Source organism: Nyctibius grandis, chromosome 4, assembly GCF_013368605.1.
Source record: "Nyctibius grandis isolate bNycGra1 chromosome 4, bNycGra1.pri, whole genome shotgun sequence".
Lineage (NCBI taxonomy): Eukaryota > Metazoa > Chordata > Aves > Nyctibiiformes > Nyctibiidae > Nyctibius > Nyctibius grandis.
Window position 1 is genome coordinate 36,457,076 of NC_090661.1, and position 23,815 is coordinate 36,480,890.

Here is a 23,815-nt window from a genome sequence, read left to right on the forward strand (position 1 = left end):
AGCAGTGAGTCAACTGTGAGTGCTCAAGTTAAGTATTTGCATCTGCAGATAGATACATAAAGACAGGATCTTATTTTTCCATACTGCTGAGCGTACCTAGCTGTCATGGAACCTGGTGTTTGTGAATTATATGAACTAAACATTTATAAAATTAGGCTGCTTCTTAGATATCTAAATGTTAATTTCAGAGCTTAATTTTAATTATTTGCACATGCATTGTTTGACACTGGTTGTGTTCAAAATAGTAATATCTGGAGACATTGAATGTAAACCAAAGCCTAGCTGGTCAGGCAAGGTTGTATGTCAGCCCAGTAATGCTGAACAATGATGGATAAACCTAAAGAAAATAGGGAGATGCAAACTCAAGCTGGACATGGTAATGGTCATAAATATCTATATAAATTCTCAGCTGAGAAGGTCACTTTCTTGTTGGAATGGTTCTGAAGATGACGATGATGGACATGCCAGGTACACAGTGTGATTAGTATATGAGTACATTGCATACCCAGTGAGCATACGGAAATGCAATGTATTAGAAATGCACTTTAGATATTTAAAAAAAAAAAAAGCCATGGCTGGTAAATTTTACATTACAGCTGGGAGATGGTTAGGTCCCCCTTTTTTTATTGTTTGGCAAAGAAATATGCCAATTACTGTGCCATTTTGCTGTTTATTCATTCTGTTTGCAAAACAGAAGCTGGCTGATGGTTGCACTGTTGAGTAAAATTGCTGAAAGGCTGAACTCTACTATGTTTTGGGACAGGCAGACAGTGGAAAAGAAGCCAGTTTTGAGGACAGCACATTATATGTTTGGATTTTGTATGCAGGATTAAGGACGTGATTGAGGAATTGTCAAAGGTATGAATGGCAGTTAGGATTTTGAGAGCCAATTGGAAGTTAGATGCTCAGTTGTTGGTAATGCCGTTGAAAACTTCCTCTAGCACATTCATTCTCTATTAGAGGTTGGGAAAGAATGAGCTGTTGCTTCTCACTAACTGCTGGACTAAATCCTAGTGACTTACAGGTGATCTGAAATTCTCAGGATCAAATTTCATCTCCTTCACACAATAATTCAAGAGTGAGGTTTGGGGTTTTTTTTGCCAAGACAGCTCCTGAAACAGCTATTTATTCTCAAACTGCATGGTCTAAGAAGGCATGTGTCCCATACTCTGGATCAGCAACGTCTTTGCTTTCTGTTACTGTAGACCTTTGGCCATCATCTCGCAACCCTGGAATGGAATTTTTTGTGTTTTTTCAGTGAATAAATTTATAGGTACTGCAATAGAAATATTGCATCTAGAACAAAATAATAACCCAAGCCCCTCTATAGTAAGAGGAAGTTCCTCCTGTCTTGGAGGAATGTGGTAGGAGGTTTTACATATGTAGCTTATTTAGCCCTCTTTAAGGTTTCTTTTAATTCAGTCCCTTATACATATGAATTGGAGTTCAGGGTTCAGTGCCTTTTTTTGATGACATGCTGGAGTAGGGACTAGTTCAAGGAAGAAAGAGTCTGGAGAATTTAGCTACCAGACAACAAGAAGTCTTTACTTGGCCTGTACAAACTGGTTTTTAGGACATTTATAATCCATTTTAAGAGAGATTTGCATGTTGATAAGAGAAGGTCTATCCACAGTACATTCAAAGCTGTTCATAAAAAATGCACTCTCTGAATACTGTATGTGTTCCTAGTATGTTGTCCAAATCAGGCTATTCAATGAAAATCTTGCTTGTTAACATGGCACCTGGCACCTCCTCAGTTTTGAATTTGTTCCACCTTTTTCAGTACTATTTGCAGATAAGAGATTAAAAGATCTTTCTATAGAACTATTATGAATGCAAGCAGCATTAAAATTAAATGCAAATTTATTGAAGATGTGATGTTTATTGATTGAGTTTACTTCTGTAGGGTTGGGAACTTTGGACAGAGCTTGTTATTTTTTTTAAATAAATATTTTTTTTATTTCTTTTCTGTAGGAGATTCCTTTACACAGTTCCGATTTGCTGACGAGAAGGAATGGGATAGAGAAAGCATATGCCATAAGCAGGTAACAGAATTATCATTCACATGAGTTTGTATGGATAATCGCCTAGCACAGAATACCTAGGCAGTTGTGCTTTCAGCAACAAATTGTTTAATGCAATAATAGCACTCTTTATTCTGTATATTTTTATTAATTTGTCTCTGATGCTGGAGGCTCTTGGGTCTCGTCCTTTTTTTTTTTTTCTATTGAAGACTAATCAAAGCAGCAGGCTAGGTTTTTAAGTAATGTTGGAAGAAAACAACAAGCAAATCCATCCAGTGAAGGGAAAATAAGGGACTGTCACTTTGCTTTACTGACATCAAGTCAGCTGTTTTCAGCAGTATTCAAGAGAAGACAGTTTAGTAAAATGACTATAACAAAACCTATATATTTGTATATTTGAATATGAAGCTTGTTCTAGTTCTTTCAAATTAACAGTTCATATCCTCCTGTTGAAACTTCACCTCCAAAATTACTATGGGACCAGCTAAGTGTTAAATTATTTGTATGTGGATTCTTTATGCTGGAATAAAAAGGGGCAAAGCAATAGGAGTCTGATGTTTTCTCTGTCAGGATACTGGAAAGTGTCTTAATCTCTGCAGCTGTCTTCCTCATTAAGTGACGTAAATTATTGCAAGATAAATGCTTTTGTCTTCCAAGCTTTTCTTTGCTATTTATTTTCTAAAATATCAACAATAATTATCCCCTGGGAAGTGATATTTAAAGGTACATTAAAGTTGCAAAGTCAAATTAAAATGAGGAAATAAAACCAAGTGCAGCATTTGTTCAAACCATCGTATGTTTGTTCAGTGGGTACAGTCTTTCAATGACTCTGTATTTTTTTCTTATCAGTTCCTCCCGCTCCTAGTGTGCAGGATGTCAGTATCCAGAATATTAATGTTTTCATAATTTCCTCATAGGCTTGTCATTATAGCATTTAGGTGATTTGAACACATTAATTTCTGAATGGCTAAAGCCATTGTGAGCAGAGTGAAGTTGTACGTTGCCAGTGGATTTCATAAATATTCTTCTGGCTGCCAGTGATGAGACTGCACAGTTCTGGAGCCGGTCCCATGCTCGCACTCATTGTGAAGTGTGCTGTGGTGGGCACGTTCTTCTGCCTCTGTCCCTACCAAACTGTACTCGTTCGTCCTGTCCCGTCCAAATTCGTTATTTCACACTGTTTCCTATCTTTCACTCTTCTTATGTCAGTTCGAAATAGTTTATTGCACCTAGTCACCATTGCCCTTCCTTTGATTTCTTATTTGCTGGGCAAACTCAAGTGGAAGAAGAGGGTGTATAGATCATGGAAGGAGGGGCTGGCCACTTGGGAGGAATATAAGTCTGTTGTCAGAGGATGTAGGGAGGCAACTAGGAAAGCTAAGGCCTCCTTGGAATTAAACCTTGCAAGAGAGGTCAAGGACAACAGAAAGGGCTTCTTCAAATACATTGCAGGTAAAGCCAACACTAGAGGCAATGTAGGCCCACTGATGAATGAGGTGGGGGCCCTGGAGACAGAGGATAAAAAGAAGGCAGAGTTACTGAATGCCTTCTTTGCCTCTGTCTATACTGCTGGAGGCTGTCCTGAGGAGCCCCGGACCCCTGAGGCTCCAGAAGAAGTCAGGATAGAGGAGGAATCTGTCTTGGTAGATGAGGGCTGGGTCAGGGACCAATTAAGCAACCTGGACGTCCATAAATCCATGGGCCCTGATGGGATGCACCCGCGGGTGCTGAGGGAGCTGGCGGAAGTCATTGCTAGGCCACTCTCCATCATCTTTGCTAAGTCGTGGGCAACGGGAGAGGTGCCTGAGGACTGGAGAAAAGTGAATGTCACTCCAGTCTTCAAAAAGGGCAAGAAGGAGGACCCGGGTAACTATAGACCGGTCAGCCTCACCTCCATCCCTGGAAAGGTGATGGAACAACTTGTTCTTGATGCTGTCTCTAGGCACATCAAGGATAGGGGGATTATTAGGGGCAGTCAACATGGCTTCACCAAGGGGAAGTCATGCTTAACCAATTTGATAGCCTTTTATGAGGACATAACCTGGTGGATAGATGATGGTAAAGCTGTGGATGTGGTCTATCTCGATTTCAGTAAAGCGTTTGACATGGTCTCCCACAGCATCCTTGCAGCTAAACTGAGGAAGTGTGGTCTGGATGGTTCAGTTTATTAAGAATATTATCATCCATTGTTACAAAAAGTAGATCTGAATTTGCTTTATTGTATATTTATAAAATGCAATAAAAATGTTTCAGAACATGGTCTGCAATTTAAAAATCAAACAGGTAATAGTCATTTGGATTTTTCAATAAAAAATAGCAATTCCAGCAACAAAGTGTGTCTCTACTTTTCTGTTTCTTGAACAAATAACTACATGTGCCATGAAGTGTGTATAATTTATTAAATACTGCTTTGATCCCTTTGTTTGTTTTTCACTGAAACACCACTTTTAGTGAAATCTCTACTTGAACGTTGGATTCCTTCTGCCATTGTGTTATTTCTGCAAATTCCTTTTTTCCTTCATCCTCAGCCTTTCCTCTTCTTCCCTGTCTCCATTTTCACCTTTATTCGCAATGTTCATTCACATTAATCTTTTTGCAAGTGTACTTAGCTCTTCCCAAATGCACTTGTTATTCAATGATACTTGTCTTTTTGCAGTTTTTTATGTTACCAGATTCATAGGATTTCCTTGTCCTTTACAAATGTGCAGAAGCCATATTTGATCTTTAATATCTTTTGAAAGAACTGGGTTTTCTGAAGTTCTAGCTCATTGCTGGGCAACAAGAATTGCTTGTTGAAGACTTTTTGAGGTTAGTCATACCAGTGAATCCTCTTTGACAGTGATCACTAATCCATTGTAAAATAAAGTTGTTAGTAAAGAAGGAAAATTCTAACCATCAGATACTTAAGTTGTTTGATCCTTTTACTCTCATTACTGGATACCAGAACCAGAATTTGGATACAAGAAACTGTTAAAGAAACTGCATTGTTTCTTTTTTGTAATTTATTTTAATTTTATAAATATGCTGTCGGAACACACAATGTCTTTGATGTTCATTCTTGCTGTGTGTGCAGGTGTCAAAAGCCATCCTGTTGACTGGCTTTTGGGAGCAGTGTGAATTCCTTTGGCAAACCTCTTACGATATGGCTCAAAACACTCTCTCCTAGTTTATGAGTATTTGGACTTCTAAATGTCTGTGTCAGTCTATACCATACTGAGAGGGACAAATTTTTGTCTCTTTAAGCTAGATTTAGAAGCAGCTTCTCTGCTTCCATGAAAATGAGAGTGTAGACTGAACTTAAGCAGTTTGTTAGATTTTAAAATATGTGATGGATATCAAATTATCTTTTTCAGCGATGGTGAACATGCTCAGAATGTTCTGCTGTACTGTGAGCTGAAGATCTGTTTAAGTCTATCAGAGTCCAGGGTGTTCTGTAAAAACATCAAATATTGCTGGTCCAGTTTGTGTAAATTTGTTTTTAATAGTTTACAGCCAAAAAAAAGGGGGGTCAAGAGAAAAGGAAACTTTTACTGTCACTTTTAATCAGTGACAGTTACACCTTTTAAGCAACTAGGCAGCAGTAGAGTATCTTTCTTGAATGCCATTTTAGAAGTGTATGTAACTATAATTTGTTGCTTTTGTAAGCATCGAAACAACATTTTAAAAGATGGGGAAATATAAAAAGGGCGGTGTTGTTTAGGCACTAAAAACGGTAGAGCTACACACAAGCTTACATGGTTTGATTCCTTGGAAAATAGTAGTGACTCACTGAAGAATGGCGATTCCCAGTGCATAGAAGGCTTCAGAGATTAAAAGGTGTTTGAGTTGGAAAAGCCTCTTACAACATTGCCAACTTGCAGAACTATTTCCTACTTTGGATTTTCAAGGCATTGCCTAAGGAGCATTCCATTTATACCTTATTATTAAACCTTTGCGTGATTATTTGCATTGTAGGTGTTTATATGGTAATTTAGCCAATTTAGTGTAATTTAAAACTATGAATTCCTGTATTTCATTAGATTGTTCTTCACATTCCTTGAATGTGTGGAAGAGGGGAATGTAATAGATTAAAGGCATTATTAGTTCATTTTTTTTAAATACAAGTGTACTGTGTGTTGAATTGTATTTCAGTTATCTGCACTTTCTGTTGACTGCCAGTCTTTGGTCCAGGCCCTTCAGGAATTGCCTCTACATCTGAGGTTGAACGTAGCTGCTGAACTTGTGCAGGTAATGCTGTGAATGTTCACAAGAAAATGCAAATATTTTAAGTGGAACAATCGATGCAAGAATGATTAATTTAAACTTAAACATAAGTAGAATGTATTTTATAAGTAAATACGTTTCTTGAGACTGGCATGTCAAATGGCCTGTAATGCAGGATACCGCTCTGTCAGCGCTTTTTGTGCTTTGTTGGCTTTAAATAAAATGCTTCGATGTGCAGCACATTAGATCTGAAGCCGGGTATCGGAGTGTTTGACATGGAATGATTGCACTGTTTTTGTATTTGCTTTTCTTGTTAGCACCTGTTAAAAGCTTGCACCAAAATTTTGAAAGTGCTTTCACATTCTTTCCTGTTGATTATTTTAATTGTCATTTAATCTTCTACATAGCTAATGCCAACATATGTGTTCATTCCATGAATTAAACTTACATCTGTGTTAGAACAGGTAGAACTGTCCATCATATAGGTGAAGAAAATGTCAGTTTATGCTCTGGTGGAAAAAAAAAGCGCAAGAGTATTGGGAGAAAATGTTTCTTCAGGCTGCGAAAAAGAAAATATTCCTGTAAGGGCAAAAGAACCAAGAAGCGTTAAATATAAAACCAAAATTCTTAAAAAAAAAAAATCCATCTGCTCAGGCAAAGAAAAAGAAACATGACCCTTACAGAAGAAATTTTACTTCTGTTTGGAGTTGCATGAAGTGCTTCTGTGACTGACAGAACTATGCTCTTTGGTATAGGGAGCTCAAATATATCTGCAAATGTGATGTCTAAGGGCATCTGCAAATAAATGTTACTTTCAAATACAGTGTTCTTCTTAAGAGTTCTAGTCACGGTCTTTAGCTTTTATCAGGGTTATAAAATGTGTGTTATGACATTTAATCTTTGTCTTGTCATTCTGACCAGTGATGTGGTCATCAGATATGGTGCAGTGTTATTAATGCCAGGGCATCCTGATAAAAGCTGATTTCACATACAATCTCATATTCCGTAATAAGAGATAAAAGGAGTTTGTATTTTGTAGTTGCTTCTGTAAAAGTATCATCAAGATAACTTCAGTTTACTTTTAATTCTGAATTCAATTCTGCTGAAATTCGTTGTACCTTCTTAAGTGATCAAATGTAGGAAGCATGAAATACAATCCAAATTAGACAGAATAGTAAAAATGGAGTTAACCATTAGAAAGACTCAAGTCCTTTCTTGTACTCTTAGGCATCAACTCCTGTAGAGCTCCCACAGATGAAATCTAAAATTATTGAAGATGGCAAGAGGAGAGAGCTTCTGTTCCGACAGTCTCTGGCTCAAAGTGAAACAGTGTTGGTCTTCCATCCCGTTGGTGATTCTGTTGCTCCATCAGAGCCTGGAAGTAAAAATGATCCTAGGGCAAGTGCAGCAGAACCATTTCAGGGAGCCTGTCCGCTATCAAAGCAAGAGACTGACCATTTGGATGAAGAACTAGATCTTCTCCTAAGTCTAGATGCTCCCGTTGATACAGAAAACAAACCTGTGTCAGGTGCATTATCCTACAACTTACCAACTGAGAAAGATTTGAAAATGGATTGTAAGGACAACGGTAAGATTTCTCTTCTCCCCAGCATGGCTGTATTAATTTTCATTGCTCTCTGTTTTGGTGATGTTTTTGATTAGCCAGTCAACAGTACGGCTGTCATCATCTCTGTCATATTGCGTTCATTTATGTGGGGCTGTGTTCTGACCCAGTTGTTCCTTTTCAATTTTAACTCCCCACTGAACTAAAGCTTCACCATTGTCAGTTCATTTTAAGCATTAAGAGAAATTCGTCTGTAGAACAGCATTGGTCTTATGATTCAGTAAATTGTTAAATTAAAAAAAAAGTACTGCTATAGAGAATTTTAGTGAGAGGAAGATAAAATGAAGGTTTTATGTAACATTATCACTGTGCTAATAGTATACAGACGAGTTGTCAGCTGTTTCCGATGGCTTTTTATAAATGCTATTTTCAAACTTTACTAGCATTGATTTCACAGACCTAAGTTTAGTATGGAGAAACAAAACATATACAAAAATTTTCATATTTCAGAAAAATCTGCAAACCTGTCCTTTTGTTTGCATTCCTAGAAGCTATACTACTGTTTGTTAGTTTTGATGGAGATAGTTTGCTACTCCTTCCCAGTCCACAAGCCTGTAAAAGAATTTTCAGCAGCTCTGATTTTTTGTATATGATTTTCTTGCTATCTTAAAAATTAAGTCCAGGATGGCTGAACATGTGAGACGTCACCACAAGCTTGTGCTGAAATGCCCTTTCATTTCAGTGGTGTGTCATGCTTGCCACTCCAAAGCACAGCGTAAATCCCTTAAGAAAGCAATGCCATCAGAATCATATCATGCTGTAATGATCATGCAGGCGATCTGCTGTTGTGGCCTCCTGCTCTTCTCCTGCGTTAAAATAAACTCTGCATCGGACAGGATTGCGAACAGATTGCAGTAGGGGGATCACTTATAATCTATCTATCTGCTGCAGACCGGTCCCTGCTGCCCTTGAATCAGATGGAAGTCACATTGCTCTGGTTGAGCTTATTAAGCTACCTCATTTTTTTTTTAATTGTTGCTGCTATTTTTGGAACATGACTTGCTATTCTTCAAGAAAGAGAGAGATTGTGTTTAAATAAAGTCAGTTGTGCATTAAAAAGCAAAATGATCTGGGACAAAGAGCCAGTATGCAATTGTTTCCAGATTTTCACATCTGTTCTTTTCACTTTTCTAGCCCCTTTAAAACTAGATGTGCCTGAAGAGAAGAGTACAGCGTCACAGCAACCGCAAAGTACATCTAAAAATGTTACTGAGGAAGAGCTTGAAGATTGGCTGGACAGCATGATTTCCTGAAGCTCAAATTTTCTTATGTGAATAATTGAGTATAGCAAACATTAAGTAGAAAGTTGAATCTTCCTTTATCTCCTCATTATTTCCTTTATCTGTTTCACTTTGTTCAGTATGCCAAATGCCCAGTTTTCTTTGCTGGCACCTAAAATTCTGTGCAACCAAAATTCATTTAGATGTGATTGAAAATTGTCTAAGACTAATATTCTTAGAAAGGTCTAAAATTTGTGATGAAACTAGCATTCTCTTTGCTACAGATGCAGGCTACAGCGCACTAAGAGAACAGTTATTTCAGCTTGTACTTGCTCTGTGTAGTCCTTAAAATAAAGCTATGAATGAACAATGAATACATGTGTTTTTAGTCACCATCCTCACGCCACATCTCCATACTGTAGAAAAATGAGAACAAAAACAGCAAAGGTGATATTTGGTTTATAATACTTTATTGCAGTGGGCACTTTTTATTAGAAGAAAAAAAATGCATAATCCTAGCAGCTTCTACTTGCAGGTGATCAGAGAACATTGTTTTATTTTGGCCTAAGATTTAAATTGTATTCCTTTTGATACAGTGTATGTCTTTTAACAGCAGCATCTAATAAGCTGTTACTGAAGGCAGTATATAAACAAACTTCAAGTGCAATTTCATACATAAAGACAGAAAAGCAATACAGTTAATGGATCTGTTCATCTAGAACACTAAAATAAAAAGTTTGCATAGCTATGTCTACAGAGGTTTTAAGGCACTTAATGTTTCAAGGTCGATGAAGTGTTTGAAAATGTTTTCAACTGCTTAAAGCTTTTCAAGCTGTATCTTAATACATTCACTAGCAAATACTGGGCGGGGGGGAAACTGAACAGCAGTTAGTTAAAATACTGTTTCTGAGGCATGGCCTCTGAAGTTCAAGTTCTTAAATGTCAAATGTTGTGCAATTAAGACACCTTTTAGCCCTTTCAACTGTATCACCAAACACTAGGTTAATGATGTGGTTAGAAGTTGTTATACTTTCAGACCATGTTTGAACTGGAAGGCTTAAGTTAATCTGGCATAGTTTTCTCTTTTCTAATTAAAATTCCAACCATAGACCTGTTTCATATGTGGTAGGTACAAAAAGCCCATGAAATAGTGTCAAATTTTATGTTTGTCTTGAAGTTTAAAGACATTTAAAGCAAATACAAGCTGTGAAATTACACCATGAAAAGAAAAGGTGTTTTGTATACTGGATCTTAACAGTTCATGAATAAATAATTTCTTTTGTGATATTAGCCAAGTTGATCCTCATACTGTTTCCGGAAGCAGTCCCCTGCTGGGAAAAAATCCCAACATCTTTCTTGGTACATCTTCCACACAAATGACTCCTGAAAATGATAAAGAGTATTTATTTTAACGGACACCTTGCTCTAGATAAACTTTTGACAATAACCAGGTACTGTGCCTATTACCGTGGAGTAGAACTGTGAAGACACTGAAACTCAAAGATCGTAACTCAAGCATGTTTGTAAAAGTATTGTTCTGTACTTTTCTTGCTTAAGTACTACTGAAATTTAAGCCCTATTAGAAAAACAGTGTAAATGTAAATTAATCAGTCTAGTCATATCAGAGCAAACCTGTACACAATCTATATATATAAAATGTGGTTTACTTTGCTTGGATAACATTGAAGTGTAAGGTACTTTTGTAGTGTTTGCATAACAACTTCTTATTTGAGGTAAGACGTAATTAAATCCTATTTATTTTCTTAGGGCCATACACGCATCCATCTGTCTATCTATGTACATATATATGGATTTAGAGTTTAGTTTAACGTAGAGATTTAGCTTAACTAATTAATCCTTTGTGAATAAGTGTATTTCAGTGTTTCATTTCAGAGATAAGATGACAGAAAGATTACTAGTAACTGACTTCTGACAGAGTTCAGTGGTGGGTAGAACAGCACACTGCTGCAACCCACCCCCTTTGTTTTTTTTAACCCTTCCTTTTCTTTCACTTGCACTAGACTCTTGGGTATGGTGGCATCATCTGAACTCCTTGGTGGTACATCAGTTCCACCTGGTGGTACACAGCTACAAGGCTGGAGAAGATAAAAACGTTGAAAAATAATCTTAAGAAAAAAAAAATGGTTTATTTTTTTACTCACCTGGCCAGTATGCTCAGTTTCGTCTTTGTTAATGAGATACATTAAAAAGAATCTGAAACAAGCACATGAAGCGGGCATTAATGCAGAAAATGTAACATCTCTACCTAACCTTTCGTAGACTGGGCCCTGTGAGGGAGGTTATGCAAAGTAATGCTATTGGTAGGCGTCTGAAGTGCTTAAACCGTGACATAGTTAAAGGAAAAAAATTCTATCTATCTATCATCTATCTATCTATCTATGTATCTACCTATCTATCTATCTATCTTGCAGCACTTCTCCTGTGGAAGTGCTAACAGATGTAAAATGTGTAGAAGTGGAAAAATGTAGTTTAGCATTTTCTTCATTTCAGTGCTAGGAGCAATACCTGAATTAGGCATATGCCAACTCCTATACACACATGCTCCAACCTTGGAAGAAGTTACTATGTCTACTATGCAAGAAGACAGAGGTGTGGCAAATACTCAGCTGCACCAAGATTTCCAAACACTCAGGCCATCCAGCTCATAAGCTCAGCCTCTCTCTCTCTCAGATACCTATGCTCACTCAAATGTAGAAAGCTCAAACTAATTAGGAAGGCTGTAGAGTACTAACAATGGTCTGTTTATATGTAACACAACTCTTTGTTAGCCACTTTTGATGCAGTACTTTCATTGTGAAGAATGGAATGTGTACTGACTTTAACATTTGTCTTGTTAAAGGGCAACCTGGTTAGAAAGATGGTTCACTATATATTCTAATATTAAGGAAATGGCTATTTTTAATTTACTGTGAATTACAGGTTCCCATATACCAGTTAAGCAATTCAATATAGTAAGAAAAGCTTGGAGTTTGTAGACTGGCAAAACTATGGATGTTAACGGAAATTTGCCTCACAAAAGTAATGATGTGCATTGATTTTGCAGTGTCAGTTGCTGTGCAAGGAATAATGCAGCGTCCATTCCAGGAGGCACTTTTTTTTTTTTTTTTTTTTTTTAATTTTAAAAGTTCAGATGCAGTATTCCAAAGCCAGACTTCTATAAGATACCACCAGTTCAGCTCCTTTGGTTCTGCTGGCACAATGCTAATATAATTATCGTTGTTGTATGAGTAACTAATGCCACCAAATTAACTTTTTAAATATCCTCTTTGATGTGCTCTGTATTTGCTAATGAAAGTAGAGGATCACTGTCTTGGGAGTCTGGGCAACAGTCTAAACACATACAACTCCTGACTGCTTTGAGGTTTCAGAAGGCTGCACTATCAATAAAGAACTATGGGATCAGACTTATATGTTATTTTTTTGTAGCTTATCTTTCATGAATCTTCCAGAAATGCTTTTTTTGGTTTTGTTTGATGTTTTGGTTTGGGTTTTCTTTTTGTCCAATTGAGGCTAATTTTCAATGGTCTTATCAACATTACCAAGCCCCCAGAAGTCACACTCAAAACTTCCAAACTAAAGCAACTTATTAAACTCTTGTTCCCTATCACTGTACATATCTGGGCTTCCTTCCAGAGGAATAAGGAGTTGGCGTGCCTTCAGGTCTCATCCTACTAAAGCACTCATGTGTAAGGTGAGCACTTTAAAGACAACAAGCAGTGTGGTGTAAAGCAGGGGAGACCAGAAAGGGATGTAGATATTCCTCAATTCTACAGAATTCTGTCTTAGGACTGTCAGCAATGTGTGTGCACCTAAATTACTCTGGAGCTGAAAAGTCTCTATCATAATTCCAGTAGTAAAATATACTTACAGATAGTTTGCCAAGTTGTGTTCTTGCAAAGTGTGTGTTTCAAAGCCATGTGGGGTTGTGTCAAAATAGTCATTGCCGATTCCACAAATAAAACATTTGGTCTGGAAACATAAGTTGTGGTTACAAATGAATTTTAACTCAAAGACACTATTTTATCTGATAACAATCTAGATGAATAAGAGTAATGCAAAATGTAGTGTGCTTACTCATACCTCCATATCTTCTCTCACTTGTTCTTGCTGGTCTCTTAATTCACCAAAAGCATCAATAATCAGACCTATTTCAAATGGAAAAGTAGCAACACTTCAGTACTTTGCAATATTCATATTTCAAGTAATGTCTGTCAGACATCCTCCACTGTCTTTGCAGTTTAACGTGCTTATGTCTAGGTTGAACAATTCAAGTTACAATCTATCAGTTTCCAGACCTCTAACCTCTGTTTACACTGCACTCCTAGCAGTAACAATTTCTCTTACATAGATTGTAATCTTGAGAGTGGAAAGGCTTTTCTGTACTTATATTTTGGTCAATTTAAGCTTCCGTAATCTTATCTCTTTTGTTCCCGTGAAAGAATTTAATTTTCATTCTCCTCCTCATGGAACTCTTGTATCCCAACTTTTATTCAACAAAGATGACTCTGCTCCCACAGGCCCCCTGACCAGGTCATGATGCTGTTTCACATTTGAAGCATTATTCCTCCACTTCCAACACATTAAGAATAGAGTTGGATCATTTTGGGGACCGTGACATTCATAACTTTTTCTCAGTATAGATGTATTACATTTTTTCTTTGCCAACAGAGCGCCATAAAATGGTGTTTTTTCCTAACAGCCTTAGGTCAGTTTATACAATGCGTTGGACACTGACAGTCACTGAAGAGAGGTCTCATTCTCTGTAAACCATGACTGCAAACCAATCAAAACTGCAAATCATCCTCTAAAGAAAGGAGGAAATGGGTGTGTGGCCATGGCGACTCTCTCCATGTCATTTCCCCTTTCCAAGGGGAAAGTCTTCATTCCCCAGCCAGCTGTGGTTGTTCCAAACTGAAAGTGTGAAGAATGTCTACAGCAAAGCTCTCCAAGCTTAAATGGTTATTACAGGAAGAAGAGCAATCCTGCACAAGCTGCATCGTTGCTAGATAGTTGTCATAGTGTTCTTAAACAGTGTAACCCAGGTAAGTTATGTTTCTTGTGCTTTGTCTTTGTGTAGTACTTGGCACAATGCATTATTTATGAATTAAGTATAAAATTATTACTTTCAGAATTAATTATTTTATCAGCTCAGAAATAAGTCTTTATAGCAAGTCTGCTAAGTTTACCTCAAACATAAATATGGTTTAAATACATTGCAGAACTTAAGTAAACTAAATTCTAACAGTCTCTACTACGGAACGTGACAGTACCTTGAATAATGGCCAGTAGGATAACAATGACAAAGAAGAAAAATGTGATGTCAAAGACAATTCGATACATTTCATAAGGGTCTCCAGCAGGATCCTCGATTTCATCTCCAATGCCACCACCAGCTCTTACACCCACATACATGTGGAACAGGTAACACTAAAAAAGAGGGAGGAAAATTACAGATAAATTTACCATTAATGATTCTGTTTGCTTTTTTTTTTAAATGATTCTGCTCTGCTAGTTCTCTTCACAAGTTATAGTAACAAAAAACACATAATATCATTCCTCATGTATCACACACACTCTGCACCAAAAATCTGTTAGTGTCTGAACTAATGGGATTACATCGTCAAGTACACTTACTAAGAGGGGGAGTCAGCATCAGCTGTTACCCTCTCCTCGCTCCCTAGGTCTTACTTACAGACTAAGACTGTTTGGGGGACATTTTTCTTGTATTTGTTACTGTATTCTACCCCTTATATTAATTCCTAAGGTTCTAGCTTGCTCTGACTAAGCAAAGGACATCTTTTAAAATCTTGTAATGGAGTTTAGAAATGTTGGCAAATATTGCTATAAAATAAATAGTGACATATTCACAACAGGTAGATCTGTCTGTGTGTAGGTGGTTTCTGGAAAATTGCATTTTGCAATACTAGATGTCTGGTTTTGTATTTTGTAAATTATTTATGACCTGGGAAACACAGCCTGTGTGAAATCACTTTGCAAAAATGTTGCTGTGTGTCATATTTTTGGAACATATAAGTCTTCATGGAAAAATCTTTAAAAATCTGGATATTTAAGCTATGTAAATATATTAGAATGGAATATTCCCGCTGGAGTGATATACTACTGATGTATCTGTATGTATACTGATGTATACTCTATGAATCAGCTACAGAATCTTGTAAACCACTTTCAGCTACACAACGTGGGTTAAAAACAACAGAAATCTCTAAGCCCAGCCAATGTTCTGAAGTCACATTAGGTGGTTAAATAATCAGCACAGAACCTGACAAATCTGGTCTTTCATAAGCAAACACTAAACAGAACTATCCATTTTTTATAATGCTACTTTACTGTTGACATAAGATGCTGGTACTAGTGTATCACAGAATCACAGAATGTTAGGGATTGGAAGGGACCTTGAAAGATCATCTAGTCCAATCCCCCTGCCGGAGCAGGATTACCTAGACCATATCACACAGGAACGTGTCCAGGTGGGTTTTGAATGTCTCCAGAGAAGGAGACTCCACAACCTCTCTGGGAGTGTAATCATACTTAAAAATGTAACTTGGAATTGATTTACCTCACTTGGTAGACTGGTTTAAAATGTAATATAGTTTCATTATTCCAATTACTCCTACATCTATTTTACGACCAGTCCATTGTATCCAGCTCGCAGAGGGACCAGTTAAATAATACTGCTTGGGCAGTTTTCATAATTTCTATCATTTGCTCATCTTGACATTAAGAACAGGGAAGATAATTTTGTGGAGTCCGTGACACACCTCTGTTCTGAGGTATTTTATTCTATCTTCGGCATATAATACAGAGCGGAGAGTGACTATTACATGGAAGAAATGAGCTGGCCACAAACTTAGAGTATGACATTTTTAAAACCTGAATTTGTGCTGTTTTCTGTATACAGTAAGAAAATCAAAACCTCTTCATACCATAATACGTATCTGTAGAGTATCTTTTAATATGACATAAATAACATTCTGTGGTAGCAGGTGGAAATCAGAAGGGAAATTAGTAGCACTAGATTATCACCCTTAATAAGTTTTAATTTCCCCCTTCTCTACTCACCCTTGACTTCTTACTTCATGACTAAACTACTAATCGTAAGCAGTTTGGAGCAGGCTTTTGTAACTAGTGCTAATAACATTATATACTTCACATAACCTAAATAAGCATAGGAAGAGCTTGCACACTTGCAAACATTGGGACCAAATGGGGTTTATTTGTGCTGTGACAACACAGCTTCTTTTTGCAGGGCTGACCAGTTTGTCATGAAATTTCTTCCATATACTTTAAGGGTTTGCCATCTTCACATGTAAAAGACTTGCAGCAAATCATATACCACAGTAGTTAGGAGAAAAATACAGAATATCTTCCTATACTGGTGTCATCTGTCTGCTGCTGAGTTTGGACCACTAGAGAATGCAGAGGAAATTTCATAACCATTCACATTTTCAAAATGACATATAGCAAGAAGAGGAGACTCGTGGATTTAACAACAAAAACATCCCTCCTTGCTTATTGTTTTATCTTAAGTATCCATTCAGGATGAAAGTTGAAGCATGCTAGTGATGTTTTAGTTACCGTCATCATGTCATCACATTTCATGTCTGGTTCATCTTCATCTTCACTTTTGTTGTAGAATTTGCGGAAGAAGTTGAACGCCACAACAGTGTAAAGATATACTACTACAGCGAGGAGTCCTACAGTAAGCACAAGCTGTGTATGGAGACATGACATGAAAGTAGGTTTCAGTTTCATTCTGTCAGAAGAGATACGCTAGCTCAGTGTATTGCCTTAAGTATTGAAAATGTATCATATTGTACCTTTCCCAATAAGGAAACCAAAGATAGGAGTTATGATAGCTTTGAGGTCTCCCTATGGCTTGGATCAGCATAGAGGTGTTACTTTACCCTGCTCTCACATGAAAATCAAAGGGAAAAATGGTATCAAGAAACTGAAATTGTTTCCATCTTTCTGAGTTATATGCATAGAAACTATATATCACTGAAGCAACGTATCACAGAATCACAGAATCACAGAATCACAGAATCACAGAATCACAGAATCACAGAATCACAGAATGTTAGGGATTGGAAGGGACCTCGAAAGATCATCTAGTCCAATCCCCCTGCCGGAGCAGGATTCCCTAGACCATATCACACAGGAACACATCCAGGTGGGTTTTGAATGTCTCCAGAGAAGGAGACTCCACAACCTCTCTGGGCAGCCTGTTCCAGTGTTCGGTCACCCTCACCGTAAAGAAGTTTTTCCTCATATTTATGTGGAACCTCCTGTGTTCCAGCTTGCACCCATTGCCCCTTGTCCTGTCAAGGGATGTCACTGAGAAGAGCCTGGCTCCATCCTCATGACACTTGCCCTTTACATATTTATAAACATTAATGAGGTCACCCCTCAGTCTCCTCTAAGCTAAAGAGACCCAGCTCCCTCAGCCTCTCCTCATAAGGGAGATGTTCCACTCCCTTAATCATCTTCATGGCTCTGCGCTGGACTCTCTCTAGCAGTTCCCTGTCCTTCTTGAACTGAGGGGCCCAGAACTGGACACAATATTCCAGATGTGGCCTCACCAGGGCAGAGTAGAGGGGAGGAGAACCTCTCGTGACCTGCTGACCACACCCCTTCTAATACACCCCAGGATGCCATTGGCCTTCTTGGCCACAAGGGCACACTGCTGACTCATGGTCATCCTGTTGTCCACTAGGACCCCCAGGTCCCTTTCCCCTACGCTGCTCTCCAACAGGTCTGCCCCCAACTTGTACTGGTACATGGGGTTGTTCTTGCCCAGATGCAGGACTCTACACTTGCCCTTGTTATATTTCATTAAATTTCTCCCCGCCCAACTCTCCAGCCTGTCCAGGTCTCTCTGAATGGCTGCGCAGCCTTCCGGCACATCAGCCACTCCTCCCAGTTTTGTGTCATCAGCGAACTTGCTGACAGTGCACTCTATTCCCTCATCCAAGTCATTAATGAATATATTGAATAGTACTGATCCCAGTACCGACCCTTGAGGGACTCCGCTAGACACAGGCCTCCAACTGGACTCAGTCCCATTGATCACCACTCTCTGGCTTCTTTCCTTCAGCCAGTTCACAATCCACCTCACTACCCAATCATCCAGACCACACTTCCTCAGTTTAGCTGCGAGGATGCTGTGGGAGACAGTGTCAAACGCTTTACTGAAATCGAGATAGATAGACCACATCCACAGCTTTACCATCATCTATCCACCGGGTTACATCCTCATAAAAGGCTATCAAGTTGGTTGAGCATGACTTCCCCTTGGTGAAGCCATGCTGAGTGCCCCTAATGATCCCCCTATCCTTGATGTGCCTAGAGACAGCACCAAGGACAAGTTGTTCCATCACCTTTCCGGGGATGGAGGTGAGGCTGACCGGTCTATAGTTACCCGGGTCCTCTTTCTTGCCCTTTTTGAAGACTGAAGTGACATTCGCTTTCCTCCAGTCCTCAGGCACCTCTCCCGTTGCCCACGACTTAGTAAAGATGATGGAGAGTGGCCTAGCAATGACTTCCGCCAGCTCCCTCAGCACCCGCGGGTGCATCCCATCAGGGCCCATGGATTTATGGACGTCCAGGTTGCTTAATTGGTCCCTGACCCAGCCCTCATCTACCAAGACAGATTCCTCCTCTATCCTGACTTCTTCTGGGGCCGCAGGGGTCCGGGGCTCCTCAGGACAGCCTCCAGCAGTATAGACAGAGGCAAAGAAGGCATTCAGTAACTCCGCCTTCTTTTTATCCTCTGTCTCCAGAGCCCCCACCTCATTCATCAGTGGGCCTACATTGCCTCTAGTGTTGGCTTTACCTGCAATGTATTTCAAGAAGCCCTTTCTGTTGTCCTTGACCTCTCTTGCAAGGTTTAATTCCAAGGAGGCCTTAGCTTTTCTAGTTGCCTCCCTACATCCTCTGACAACAGACTTATATTCCTCCCAAGTGGCCAGCCCCTCCTTCCATGATCTGTACACCCTCTTCTTCCACTTGAGTTTGCCCAGCAGTTCCCTGTTTAACCATGCAGGTCTCCTGGTACCCTTCCTTGACTTCCTACCTGCTGGGATGCTCTGATCTTGAGCTCGGAAGAAGCAGTCCTTGAATGCTAACCAACTATCTTGGGCCCCCTTACCTTCTAGTACCCTGTCCCATGGGATTTCCCCTAGCAATTGCTTGAAAAGGCCAAAGTTGGCCCTACTGAAGTCCAGGGTTGCGATTCTGCTAGCTATTCTGATCCTGCCACATGAGATCCTGAACTCTACCATCTCATGGTCGCTACAACCAAGGCTGCCCTCAACCTTCACCTCTTCAACCAGACCCTCCTTGTTAGTGAGGATAAGATCCAGCAGCGCTCCTCTCCTAGTTGGCTCATCCACCATTTGCATCAGAAAGTTATCATCAATGCACTGGAGGAACCTCCTGGACTGAGGATGGCTGGCTGAGTAGGCCTCCCAGCAAATATCAGGGTAGTTGAAATCCCCCATGACAACCAGGCCCTGTAATTACGAGACTGCTCTCAGCTGCCTGTAGAAGGCCTCATCACCCTCCTCATCCTGATCCGGTGGCCTGTAATAGACACCCACAACAGTATCACCCCTGCCAGCCTGCCCCTTAATTCGCACCCACGAACTCTCAACTCGCTCCTGATCCGCCCCTGGACAGAACTCAATACATTCTAGCTGCTCACTCACATAAAGAGCAACTCCACCACCTCTCCTTAGTGGCCTGTCTTTCCTGAACAAGACATAGCCATCCATGACCACATTCCAGTCATGTGAGGCGTCCCACCAAGTCTCTGTAATTGCCACTAGATCATAGCCCCCCGACCGAACACGGATTTCCAACTCCTCCTGTTTATTCCCCATGCTGCGTGCATTGGTGTACAGGCATTTCAGGGAGCGAGCTGAGCACGCCGATTTCACCCCAGGGGGATGGGAGGCCTCCTGGTCTACCTCAACACTAGAGCGTTGCCCCAGTGGTGCAAGCCCAGCTACTACCCCATCCCCCTTCGAATCTAGTTTAAAGCTCTCCGAATGAGCCCTGCTAATTCCTGTCCCAGAACCCTTTTGCCCCTACGACATAAGCCTTTCCCCTGTATTACGGTCACGCCTGTTGTCTTATAAAACCAGCCATTATCAAAGAACCCAAAGCCCTGCCTGTAGCACCAGTCTCGTAGCCAGGCATTCATAGAGAGAATCCTACTATTCCATCCCGCGTCATCACCTGAAAATGGAAGGAGGGAGGAGAAAACAACTTGTGCCCCAGACTCTTTCACCAACCGTCCTAGGGCCTTGTAGTCTTTCTTCATCCCCCCTCAGACTACGGGATGCAGCTTCTTCCCCACCTGTCTGGAAGATCAGCAGGGGGTAGTAGTCTGTGGCCTTCACCAGGTTGGGGAGTTTCCTGGTGATATCCCTGATTCAGGCTCCAGGCAGGCTGCAGACCTCCCTGTGATGGGGGTCAGCTCTGCATATTGGGCCCTCAGATCCCTTTAGAAAGGAGTCTCCAACCACTAAAACTCTTCTCTTCCTCCTTGTGGAGGAGGTAGCTATACGCCCGTCAGGTTTTTCTGACTGTGGTGGGACCTCTGATATAGGTTGCCTCTCCACCACATCCCCATTGGACCGGCTGTATTCCACTAGGACTTCATATCTATTGCTCAGAGGCAGCTGTGGAGGCAAAGTAGGCAAGGAGGGCACTTGCCTTTTGCCACGGCCATAGACTTGCCTCCACTCACTCCTCTCCTCTAGGTTATTGTTTTCCACCTGAGAGGGGCAGAGTACAGGGGTCCCTCGATCCTGGGAGCTCTCTGGCAGGTGCTCCCATTTTTTTTGTTGCCGGGAAGGCAGAGCCTGGCTCCACCAGTCTATCTCCATTTCAGCCTCCCGAATGCTCCTAAGCCTTTCTACTTCAGCTTGAAGCCTTTCAACCTGGCTTTGCAGCTGTGCCGCTCGGCCGAGCAGATCATCTACCTGCGCACACAGCCCCCTGACACCACAGAGACAGTGTAGCATTCCCTGCAGCCTGCGACCTGCACCATCGCCTCCTTCCGTGGGAGCTCTGTCTGGGTTCCCACATCCATTTTGGTCTTCTTCCGCAGGGTAGATACCATTGTTCTTTCACTGAACTGGGAAATACCTGTTGGTGACACCCCTGGTTCACAGTTCCTTGGCACCTTCCTCGCCTTGTGCACTGGGAGGGAGTCAGTGCCCTCCCCAACGAGCTGCAAACGACTGCAGTCTCTCCTGCCCTGGGACACACCCAGTCACTGCAGATTCACACAGGCACTGCTGAGTCTCTCTCTCCCTTCTGGCCAGGGACTAGTCCCTGCCCTCCAGGAGGCTCTTTATCACCCGATCGATCGATCAATCAATCAATCAATCAATCAATCAATCAATCACCCAATCAACAGGGGGTGGTGTGTTTAAATCACTTAAATCGCCCGCGGTGCCTCCGGCTATGCCCTCTCCTCTCCTGATTTGTTGCTAGGAACCTCTGGGTCCGGGGTGGGGGGGAAGCAGCTCGGGGCTGCTGCTCCACGGGGGTCACGAGTACAAAAACCGTTTCCACTATTTAATTTTGAAGTTAAATTCTAGTAACTTGAAAAACTGGATATATAGTGAAAATTAAATGATAAAAAATAAGCCCCTTTAGTTAATTCGAGAAATAATTTCAACTGGGACTTATAACTTATCATAGTCTATTTTCTGTTCTAAAGCTTGTTGGTTAGCAAAGCCATTGATAAAATGATAAAATGAATAGAAATTAATTAGATAACCAAAGAGTAATTTCCAGGTCCTGCTTTTGAGCAAATAAAATCCTTAGGTGAAAAAGTTTAGCAGTTAATGTGACTAGATTATATTGTTTGTTGGAGTTGGCATTAGAAGATGCAGCTCTGGAGAGGAGTTACTGAAGGCTACATATTTTAATAAGTGCAACAATTGGTATTACTCTTTTAAAAGAAAGATAAGAGTATTGGACAACAAGCTGATCATCAGTTTATCACTTTCTGCAGATCTGTAAGTATGCTCCCAAAGTGAACATTTCAGCTGAAAAATCTGGAGCTGTCTTTCAGTGTTCATATCTACTAGCAAGAAAAGCAACAGGATTACAAAAACTAATCTCTTGTTAAGAATGTATAGTAAAAGCTGTGGTCTTGAGTTGAAACAGTTTTGTCAATTATGCTCAGTTTTGAGTATTACATTTAGAAGAATCTCATAAAGAAAATATATCAATCATTAAAATAAAAGTAATATGACTTTGGTAATCCTGGAGGAAGATGAAGGGGATAAAACCATAGATTTCATTTGTGCAATGATACTTGAAACATTCTCATATGTACTATTTTAGAAGCTTCCTTTCCTGATAAGGGAAGAAACTTCCATTGGTCAATTTCTACTGAAAGAAAGGATTAAGCAAACACAAAGGATATATCAGTGTTAAGCCAAGGGGATATTCTTATGCCTCTTGCAGAACGTTACGTGGTTTAAAATGCTTTGACAAGTCTAACAGGGCCTAAGAGTGGGCTTAGAATATACGTCACTGAATTTGAGAAGGAATGGAATGTGTATGTTTGAAATTACATTTTGGGGAAGTTCTGTTAGATTTCTTAAATGTAAGTTAAACAGTGTATTAGTGAAAAGCTCGTTTTTGTTGGTATGCTAGCTAGGAACATGGAGCCTTTAGAGATCAGAGAATGATTCCCTGCATAAGTTTCACCAATTAGTCTTGAAAGTACATTTTATTAATCTGATTTTTGCATGACAAAGTGAAATACAAATATATTCCACAGTACAGAATGCCCACACCTGTAAGCACATTCTTACTAGCTACGTATTGAAATCTCAGCACCCAGATCATTAATACTGCTGTGGCTAAGGAGAGATTGTGAATTATTAGTTATCACCAATCAGTTCATCACTGAGCGTAGAGAAGGAGCTGGTTAGGTCATGACTCATATTCTTGTATTTTTCTAAAATGATGCATTTTTCTATTATGTACAAAATTTCTTTATCTATAATCTGTGGGTACAGATTATTATAATTTCATAGGATTTAACATGCATTAAATGTGCTGCAGAAGACACAATGGGATCATTCTTTAATCCAATCATGATCAAAATGGATTGCATTCCACCATTTCCTAGGTACCACAAGATTTTTTTCAGTACTGTTACAAAACGCATTCATTTTCAAACCTTTGCACGTAGCACTAACCTGTTTGCCATTGTGAGTGACTGAAGACAAAATGGTTCGCAATGTCTTGAAACCCATAGCAATATCCAGCAGATGAGCAGCAAAGAAGAAGTTGTTGTAGTGCCCAAGGATAGACATAGATGTGTACCAAGCTAAGTATAAAAACGACTGCAGAGAAAGTGAAAAGTGACAGAATGTTAGCAGGTGCTAATGTGCATTACTGGATCCAGAATACAGCTTTCTTCTAGTCACACCAGTTATGAAATAAAGTAATGTTATCATGATCTGATTTGAATCACAGTCTGGATGTAATACCTCTATATTTTACATTTTCAAAAAGACTGTCTTACTCTGTCTCTTGTCATCTCCACTGTTCATTTAAGGAGTGTTTATTGCTTAGTTACGCTAAGGAGACCTCTGTCTTTACATACGTAAAGGCAGTCTTCAGCATATATGTTATTAACATCAAAATCCCCTACCTTAAAACTGTTT

At 39.8% G+C, this 23,815-nt stretch overlaps 2 protein-coding genes across 3 annotated transcripts in view; one reads left to right on the forward strand and one right to left on the reverse strand.

The window, feature by feature from the left end:
- The window catches only part of AVEN (apoptosis and caspase activation inhibitor), a 104,468-nt gene extending 95,023 nt beyond the window's left edge, over window positions 1–9,445 (forward strand). Inside the window, exons 3-6 of the mRNA XM_068397602.1 lie at window positions 1,975–2,045; window positions 6,156–6,251; window positions 7,455–7,815; window positions 8,986–9,445. Coding sequence (XP_068253703.1) covers window positions 1,975–2,045; window positions 6,156–6,251; window positions 7,455–7,815; window positions 8,986–9,104 — 647 coding nt within the window. The 3' untranslated portion in view covers window positions 9,105–9,445. The remainder of the gene's footprint in view (window positions 1–1,974; window positions 2,046–6,155; window positions 6,252–7,454; window positions 7,816–8,985) is intronic.
- A 79-nt stretch (window positions 9,446–9,524) lies between these two features.
- Window positions 9,525–23,815, reverse strand: part of RYR3 (ryanodine receptor 3) — a 255,747-nt gene continuing 241,456 nt past the window's right edge. For both annotated transcript variants that reach the window (XM_068397601.1, XM_068397600.1), the window contains exons 97-103: window positions 23,345–23,491; window positions 16,689–16,823; window positions 14,363–14,519; window positions 13,173–13,237; window positions 12,961–13,061; window positions 11,234–11,285; window positions 9,525–10,454 (exon numbers count right to left, since the gene is read on the reverse strand). In XM_068397601.1, the coding sequence (XP_068253702.1) occupies window positions 10,359–10,454; window positions 11,234–11,285; window positions 12,961–13,061; window positions 13,173–13,237; window positions 14,363–14,519; window positions 16,689–16,823; window positions 23,345–23,491 (753 nt within the window). In that variant the 3' untranslated portion in view covers window positions 9,525–10,358. The remainder of the gene's footprint in view (window positions 10,455–11,233; window positions 11,286–12,960; window positions 13,062–13,172; window positions 13,238–14,362; window positions 14,520–16,688; window positions 16,824–23,344; window positions 23,492–23,815) is intronic.